The sequence below is a fragment of the Emys orbicularis genome, chromosome 18 (assembly GCF_028017835.1).
Source record: "Emys orbicularis isolate rEmyOrb1 chromosome 18, rEmyOrb1.hap1, whole genome shotgun sequence".
NCBI lineage: Eukaryota > Metazoa > Chordata > Testudines > Emydidae > Emys > Emys orbicularis.
In genome coordinates this window covers 2,180,554-2,190,000 of record NC_088700.1, presented here as the reverse complement: position 1 = coordinate 2,190,000, position 9,447 = coordinate 2,180,554, and the positions used below count along the sequence as shown (strand labels likewise).

At 46.3% G+C, this 9,447-nt stretch overlaps 1 protein-coding gene across 3 annotated transcripts in view; it reads left to right on the top strand.

Moving 5' to 3' along the window:
- The window catches only part of PBX3 (PBX homeobox 3), a 155,692-nt gene that overhangs the window by 117,754 nt on the left and 28,491 nt on the right, over positions 1-9,447 (top strand). For all 3 annotated transcript variants that reach the window (XM_065418746.1, XM_065418745.1, XM_065418747.1), the window contains exon 3: positions 5,818-6,059. In XM_065418746.1, the coding sequence (XP_065274818.1) occupies positions 5,818-6,059 (242 nt within the window). The remainder of the gene's footprint in view (positions 1-5,817; positions 6,060-9,447) is intronic.

Genomic DNA, 9,447 nt, shown 5'->3' with positions numbered 1-9,447 from the left:
AAACCACATCTTTTCCATGCCGGGCCCCCAGCTGACCGTGGCAGAAATTCTGCTGTGGTGCTTCTTGGGAGTTGTAGTTCAGTGCCTCATGCTCCCCTTCTATAGGCCTGGCTCCCTAGTCAGACTCCATCTCCCATGACGCACTGCGGCAGCATAACCAAATCGAACATTTTCTTTTTTGGTTGTTCAGGTTTTTGATGAAAAATTAATTTTTTTGGTGGAAACCAGACACTTTTGATGGAAAATTGGGGTTTCAACTAAACGATTTTTTTCATGAAAAAACAGCTTTGATGGTAAATTTTCAATCAGCTCTAATATTAAGGAAAAGGGAAGCTTAACACTGCATTAAAGGAGATCCTGGCACATCCGTGCAAGACAGTCATGTCACAGAGATGTTAGCTCCAGAGCGATGCCAGTTACATACAACCTCCTTTTCTGTCCTGCTCCAATGGGACTTCAGCACATGCTTAGAATTAAGCATGTGGTTATGGGCTTCCCAGCATTGAGGCTGAGGTGCGTAGGTGTTAGATGCAGGAGCGAGGCGTAGGAGACTTGTGTTCTATGGCGGGCTCTGCTGGATGGTTGTCATCTCCCCTTTCTCTGTGTAAAATGAGTGTAACCACAACTTCCCTTTGTAACGCACTGGAGATTGGGATGAAAAGCACTATATGGGCCTATGGAAGTCAGTGGGAGTCTTTCCATTGACTTCATTGTGCTTTGGCTCAGGCCGTCTGAGAGCTGAGGAGGACAGAAGGAGAGCTGAGTCGCAGTGTGTGGGCGACTGGTTGTTACATTTGGATTGTGTGTTGCGAAATATCCATCTAAGCACCAAGAACTTCAGGAGAGACCCTTCTTCCCAAATGGAACGAGGGAATGAATAAATAAAGAAGATGGAGGAATCATGAGGTGGAGGCCAGCCCCAAGGGTCAAGCCTTCATTGTGTTGGCAATATTATTCAGTTAGTCAGGATAGTACTGTACAGTTCAGACACTGCAGGTTTCTAATCTGCTTATTTATAATTCAAAAGCTTGCCCATATATTAATGAACCCTTAATGAGCTGTTGAAAATGCCTGAATTAGAGTCAGATTATTAAACTCAAACGGCCCCTGTAATCATACCATTTGAGTGGGCTTTAGGTACTTTTCATATCTGCAGCTTTCTATTGTGAAGAAGATGGGTTTATTCGAAGAAAGCTTTGTAATAATTTTGACCTGCAATTTATTTATTGGCCTCTGAATGCAGCAGTCTATGCAGATGCTCTCGTCTATTATCTGTGGGGGCAGGTGCACAGCATGTAGAAAGACAGCTAATTAGGATTTGCTGAAAGATATGCTAAAACTGTGGTCTTATAACAAAGCCAAGTTCATTGTTAAACAATGTTTTAGTGTCTGTTTATGTGATTTGTCTAAAAATGGTGGAGATACTGAAATGAATGTTGTGGTTATAAGCAGATTAAAATCAGTAGCAAACATGCTTTTTGTTAACCTTATAATGCTCTAATGTCACCAAGGATACTAGATTTTTAAACTTTATACGGACCCATATGTGCATAAGAAGATATTACTGAGCACATTACGTAACAGGAGTGTTAGACGCGGGAGATAATTGTCCCACTCTGCTTGGACCTGGTGAGGCCTCCACTGGAGTGTGCACTTCTGGGCACCACATATTAGGAAAGATGTGGACAAACTGGAGAGAGTCCAGAGGAGAGCAACAAAAATGCTAGAGGGTATAGACAATCTGACCTATGACGAAAAGTTAAAAACACTGGGCGTGTTTAGTTTTGAGAAAGAAGACTGGGGGGAGGCGCTGATAACAGTCTTCAAACATGTTAAGAGCTGTTTTAGAGAGGATGGTATTCTTCATGTCCACTGAGGATCGGACAAGGAGAAAGGGAAAGTTAGGTTTGATATTAGGAAAAACTCTCTAACTCTAGGGGGAGCTCAGCTCTGGAACAGGCGTCCAAGGGAGGTTGTGGAATCCCCATCACTGGAGGTTTTTAAAACCAGGCTGGACAAACACCTGTTGGGGATGGTCTAGGTTTTCTTGGGGACTTGAGTTCTTGAGGTCCCTTCCAGCCCAACAGTTCTGTGATTTTATATAAAGGGAACCTGCAAAGTGCTTTAAAAACGCACCATTCTAGCTGCCATATTAAGGTGAAAGTATTCGCCTTTTGGTCAGTGCACGGCTAGGTTATTACTGTCTGGCTAAGACCTCACACTTCCTGTGCCATTAGTACATCTGTAGTTGTTCTGGAAGTGATGTATTATTGTGTTCTTTCTAGTCTGCTCTGTACCTTAATTCCACCATGCATTGAAAGGTCAGTGAGCTAAACAGTAATAAACTCATAGTTTGATATACTGAGGAATAAAAAAGGGAAACAATAGCCCCAGAGTCTGAGCTTATATGTCAGAAAATACATATATTATCACTGTATTCAAATGGAAAGTAATTTATAAAGGCAGGTGCTAGGTGAGAACAAACAGATGCCCCGTGGATAAAGAAAAGTGTTTTCTCCTTACTAAAGAATCCAGGAAGTGTTCTGGATCTTTCTTATCAGATTCACTTACATATATGATAGGGGAACCGATTGGATGATTTGTAACTCCAGTGTTCCTAAACAGTGTGGTTACACAGAATACAAAGAGTTCCCTGCTTTTTCCCCTTAAAGGAAAACAATCTCCTACTTATTCTGTGCTGATTTGATGCATATAATTCATAAAGTAACTAGGGAGGATTAACACATTTATCCCCACACACAAGGTTAACTCTTGTAGGAGTTAGTTAATTAACTCATGGCTTTGCCATTCACATGAACGATGGAACTCACTCAGTAGCAAAATGAATGCTAGATCGTGGTATGTTACCTCCCTTTCTTTCCCATTTCTTTGTGTGTTGTCAGACATCCACTCTCTGGGCTGTATGTATCTCTGCTTTGGAATTACGCATATTACTTCCCACTAGGAAGAAAACCATTTGCCACTCCCGGTGTTACCTGCGTTCTAACAGTATATTAGGACTGTGAGCTGCAGACTCTGGCAGCTTGGTCATTTTCGGTGTCTGCTGCTACATTCCTTCCTCTTGTGTTGGGGAAGGGGAGGGCGAGGGGGAGGGGGGCTCTTTCTTCCATTGACTCCTTTAACCCTCCTTCCAGCTGGTCTCCTTTTGTATTTATTTAAAACCAGGGAGCATTGTCTCCTCTTAGGCATGTTGTTACCAGGAAGCTCAGTAATTGTGTTAGTCTCAGTCTAGAAACACACAGTCATTTTGTGCAGAAATTTTTACTCTTTGGCCCATATTCCAAAGTACAAGGACCAGGAAGCCAGACGAGTGGGGCCCATTTACCTGAGCGGAGAATTTGGTCCCGTGTGTTTAACTGTCAGGGGAGATGAGTGAAACCACTATTGAAATCTCTGACGGTGAATAAAGACCATTGTAGGCCATAAGACTCTACAGCCGCTGGGGGAAAATACAGGAAAAGAAACTGACAGGAGACAAAGCACAAAGAAATAACAATAGGAATGGGTATTTAGAAGGAAACAATTGAAAATGTAAACGGGAGAGGGTTAGAAAACCAGAACGCTGTTCAAAAACATTAAAAGCCAGGCTGGAAGGGAGAGAGGAAAAAGACAACAAAAAGGACAATCACCTCAGCAGGGAAAAAATTCTTTGTACGAATCAGAAAGAGAATATCCAAGGAAAATTAGTTTCTCTCTGTTCTTCTTTCCTCTAGTCTCTTTGACCTGTTGCACTTTCTTTTGCTGACAGACACACACATAACAAACCCTGTCAAATCTTAATTCTAAGAAACTTTCATGAGCTAAGCAGGTGTATTGGCTTGAGCGAGGCTGAGCTGGTAACTTTGATGTCCGTGAACGGGTAAATGCCAGAATAAAGAGGCAAAGCTGTCTGGACTGCTGTTTCAGTGTTCTTTGACCCACACGGTTCTTGGTGCTAACTTTTGGGCTCAGTCAATGAGCGGATGATGATAATACATTATATTTTCAAACCTTGTTCAACCTCCGAACAGGCAACAGAAATAATTTAAAATGACAATGAGACATTTTTATTATCTCAATTAAATTATATGGAATTATATTTTTAAATGAAGGTGACAGGTTTAAAATGTGTGTCTTAGAGTGAAATTAAAGCTGTGCCTTCTTGTGCCTGGCAGGTTGGCCAATGCGGGGTCGTGTCATGCAATGTGTGGAGTTCAGGACATCAAGGAATCAAATCTGTTTCTAAAAGAGTGTGGGCTGCACTGAGGCTAGCCTAGAAAATAGCATTGCTGGTACTCAACGGAACACTCGGCAGTTTCTGGATGTTATTGTCATGTACGCTGCACTCTACACAGAGTGTGCACCACTGTGTGCAACTAAGAACAGGCGCAGACACAGACGGCAGAATCAGAATGCAAACATGCGAGGTGCCAACTTCCTACCCACTGGGATCTTGTCTAACTAGTGTGTGAATACCTGGTTTTAAACAGATTTAAAGAGGTTAATTGGGCTGGGAGATCGCTGGTTGTGTTACATCTTTAATAGAAGTGCTGATTCGAGAAGCAATGGCTCTAGTGATTTTTATACTAGTGTAATTATTTTTAAACTTTGTTTTCAGCATTGTTGATATCATCTTGGCAGAGTGCCTGCATGCCCTGATTAAACCTACAAATTGTCAGCCTTGATCTGTAGCACTCAGATGAGATTGCTGACTGGGCATCACTTTGGATGGTCTAATTTTAAAACAGAAATTAGGTTTAAAGTGTTGTTCCCACCAACATACTGTAATAGTGCCGGCAATTTCAAACCCATGTTTAGCATCCCAGCATCCTGATTGCAGTTAAATGCCTGGGTGGTAAGAGAAGGCATCATTCGTTCTTGTTTATATTTCGTGTTTAAATCTGCATGTGAGCTCCAGAGTGGTGCAGTGTTCTGCATGGCAGGGCTGTGTGCAGGAGGGCATGCTGGGGTCCCATCACCCTCAGCTTTTCGTGAAGAGGCACTTCTGTTATCTTGCCCTCACTTCTATCCCTGCTGCTGCCCTTGTAACGCCTAAACCTTCCACGAGGGGGTTGGGTGCACTGTAGGAGCTCGCTGCCCTTTGGAGGGTGGCTCCCTCGCAGGTATATTTGGTTGACACCACTGGGAGTTATAGCACCGTTTTACTCTTATGGGAAGTCCCCTGGAGTTCAGTCGAGAATGCTACCCCTTCCGCAGACACTCCAGTTAACCCTTCGGATCCTGTAGCAGGGATAGATTTCTGCCCAGCAAGTCTCAGCAAGAACACCACGAACCTCAGACAAATAAATAACACAAACTTACTCCTACCATATGTTCTTCTATCCGTGTGATATTACTAAATAGGTAGTGCTTAGATTTAGGTATGTTATTGAAAAATAAAGGAAAACATCATGTATGAGTATATTCCTGTCATATTTACAGTAAAGAATTAAAAAAATCTATAGGGTATTTGAAAAGTTCTGTGACAAGTCTCTCATCCTCTTAAATTCAGTGGGTTTTCAGAGTAATTTCTATACAGCCCTATTGGTTTTATTTCTGCTAAATTCTATACGACTTTTCCTTAGGGCTGGGGGAGGCTTGGACCTCTTAGGCCATCATGGTGATGGGGACAGAGCCGTTCTCCACCCTCACGCCTAGGGATCAATGTCTCTCCCAGCAGAGAATGGTTCTGTAAAATATTACAATGACTGGTCCAGCCCGCCCCCGGGAGTGGGGCTGGCTGCAGGCAGGAGCTCGCCAGGGCATGGGAAATACTCACTGTGGTTTCTCTGTCTGTCTCTCTCATTTTCACCCAAGGTTTGAGCATCCGAGGAGCCCAGGAGGAAGACCCGCCCGATCCCCAGCTAATGAGACTGGACAATATGCTTCTGGCAGAAGGGGTTTCGGGTCCTGAGAAAGGTGGGGGATCGGCAGCCGCAGCAGCAGCCGCAGCAGCCTCTGGAGGGTCCTCAGATAACTCTATCGAACACTCCGATTACAGAGCCAAATTGACCCAGATCAGACAGATCTACCACACAGAGCTGGAGAAATACGAACAGGTCAGACACCGCTCTCACAGCCCTATGTGTACCTGCTGCCACTTGTCTCTGCACCTCTGCTAGCCAGTTCCTGGTTCTCTATAGGGCTTAAAAATTACTGCTCTCTCTCTCTCTCTCTGGTTAAAGAGCTGGGCAGTCGAATGAAAGGGCTGATGTTGTGGGCGGAGCTCGGTGGCAATGACCAGGCTGGCTGGCAGGCCTGGTTCTTATCTGTTCTTCCCCACTGTTCTGACTGTGTGCACACTGAAAACATCCTAGAAACTGCTCGGTTAGGGGACTCTGAGGGTGTGTCTACACAGGGATAACAAACCCACAGCTGGCCTGGGTCAGCTGACTCGGGCTCGGGCTGGAGCAAGCTGGGACCCTGCGAGGGGGCAGGGTCCCAGATCTCCGCCTCCAGCCTGAGCCCAAATGTCTGCACAGAGATTTTTAGCTTCTAAGCCTGAGCCCTGTGAGCCTGAGTCAGCTGACCTGGGCCAGCTGCAGCTGTGCCACAGGGCTTTTATCCCTGTTTAGATGTACCCTTAGGAAAAGGGGGAACGTTAAATAGTGCCACTTTGTAAGCCTGTAATGAACCCTAGTAAAATCAGTGCTTCAGTGCGCCAAAATGCACATGATGGCTGGGAGCCACAGCACTTGGAGAGGTTATCAGATCTCACACGCTAAGTAAAGTCAGGCCTAGGCTAGTATTTGCCTGGGTGATGGTTGAGAAACAGGAAATGGTGTTGGTGAGTTAATAGGTATCAATCTTCCTCGGAGTTGGCAGTGAATCCAAGACTCTAGCATGGTGCTAGGTGGCCCCTGCTGCTGGAGGTGGTGTCTTTCAGAGGTCCTGACCACTTGTGGTTTTGAAGATCTCATGGCATTGTTTGCAAGATTTAGAGCATTAGCTTGAGTGTCCTGGGCAAATATATTCTTCCTCCCTAAATTCTGCCTGAAGTTTCAATTGGGTATGGTAATCTGTATCTTTCTCTCTATAAACTATAGCCATGTAGATGATATAAAGCACTTCAGGATTATTCAGGATGAAATACACTATATAAATTTAAGATGATAATTTATTATTCATAATAATAAGAAATATGCAAATTAAGTTGATGGTGAAACCTTTTAAGGTTGACATTTGCTCTCAGTATTTTTACATGATATAAATAATCCTCTGCAGATCCTCAGGGCTGCGGGTTCTTCTCCGGGATCTGGTGACATGCTGCTCTTGTGGGGGAATCTTTAAAAACCTGCATTCTGCTCTTGTGCAGAGCAGTGTGGCTTCCCTGCCCCCATGCATCCAGCATGGCAGGGACTGTGCACTGAGGACAGCCTGCAGAGCCACCAGGGAGAGTGATTCTCCTTTGTGTTTCTTTACTGGACAACTTTGAATCTAAGGAGCTGGAAGGGGGGGGGGCAGGAGAAGAAAAGGGAAGAAAACAGACCCCTGGCTGTTGCCAGCCTCAGCCATAATGGCTTCATTTCTCCCTCCAGAGAGGTCCTAGTAAAGCTTATAAACCCTGAACCTAATGAGCTCAACGAACCTAATCAGCTGGTGGTTTCCTGAGCTGAAGGTGGGGAAGTTCTGGGCTCACCCCAGCACATTACTGTGAAGCGTCCCTCTGAACAAAATGAAACCACAACCGAGACCATAAGGCAGTGGTAAAAATCCCACTTGAAAGCACGACAGCAAAGGAAATCACAGCGCTGCTCAGGCGCCGTTCTTTTGCCAGAAGCTGGGGATGGGCGACGGGCTGGATCACTTGAGGATTCCCTGTTCTGTTCACTCTCTCTGGGGCACCTGGCATTGGCCACTGTCGGCAGACAGGAGACTGGGCTGGATGGACCTTTGGTCTGACCCAGTACGGCCATTCTTATGTTCTTAGCTGCTCTGCTGTGGCTTGGCAAGTTCCCCCAGTCTGCTCTGCTGGGGCTTGGCAAGTTCCCCCAGTCTGCTCTGCTGGGGCTTAGCCATGGGAGGGGACTTGCTTGTCTCCCAGCCGGGGTCCTTGGCTTTAGGATGCTCAGACTTTGCATTTTAACCCCACAGAGGCTCTTGGGCTAGTTTAATTTCCTGTTTTATGAAGGTAATTAACAAAAAAGAAAACACGGAAGAGGTTAATGGAGTCTCCCTGAAAGGTATTGACAGTAAGGGCCACGCTCTGGCAGAATCTGTGGCTGACTTGCACGCCAACCGGCTGAAATGCCATGATCTGCCATGTTGGACACTGGTGGGATCTTCAGGTAGGAGCAGCAGGCAACAGGCAGACAGCACAGCTGGTCCTGCTGCTTTGTGTGCGCCCACTGCCCTAAGCAACCTGACCAGACGAGCCGGCGGGACAGTCCTTGCTCCTTGCAGGTTCTTGCTCCAGAGCCGCACACACGCCTATTCAACATTCTGGATTTCTTTGTCTCTAACAGATTCCTGGAGCCTCCCCGCCGCCAATCAATACGTCTGCAAGGGCAGTACGTCTGCAGGGGCAGCCAGAGTCCCTCTTTCCGAGCCTTCTAATAGTCCCCCAGCCTGCCCATCGGCCCCTCTCTCTTCCCCCGGGTCTCTCCACGAGGCCCCATCTCTTACAACCAAACAGTCGCTGAAAGGCCCAGTAGCTCTGGAAGCCTCTTGGCTTGACACCAATTGCAGCTGAGTTGAGATCATTCAAATCTCACAAGCTCTGGAATCTAAGATGCAGCCAGGCCCCCTCTGAGAGGCTCCCGGAGGTCTCGGATCAGCAGCACACGTCTGGGTGTCAGGGAGCAGATAGGAAGCTGGGTGGTGGGGAGGGAGTTGTGTCATATGGACAGCTGAGGAGGCGTTTGGGGACACGGGTTGGATGCTTTCCCCAGCCGGTGCAGTCCAGGCCACGTTCTGCTGGAAATGTGGACAGAACCTTTGTTGCTATGGCTCAAGGCCAGGGCTATTCACACACTGGCCATTAGTCCTATCTGCGGCCAGCAATCCTTCACTATGTCATTACAGTGCCGGAGGACTCAGTGAGTGACTGACAGTGACTTTGCTCAAAGGTCCTCTTTCTCCATAAAGAAACAACCTGTGCAAGTCCCCAAACCCTTCCCCACACTGTGCTGGGCAGCGACGCTCTGACGAATACATCTCTTTATGCTGCGTAGGTAGCGATGCTCATCAAATTAACAAACAGCCGCCCCAGCAGTGAATTAAAGCCCCTTATAAAATCCCAGGGGGAGAGGCTGGAGCTGGATTTGGGGCTGAAATTAATCCCATGGTTGTGCTAATCGCTAGTTCCTGGCAAGTGTTCTTTGGCTGTAATAAGTGTAACGATTGGGGCCAGGAAAGGCGACTAGCTCCATTTACAAAGGTTTCAGCCGAAATGCCACAGCCATCTGTCCAAACCCCAGGAACCAGAGCAGGCTGCACAGGTGCTGC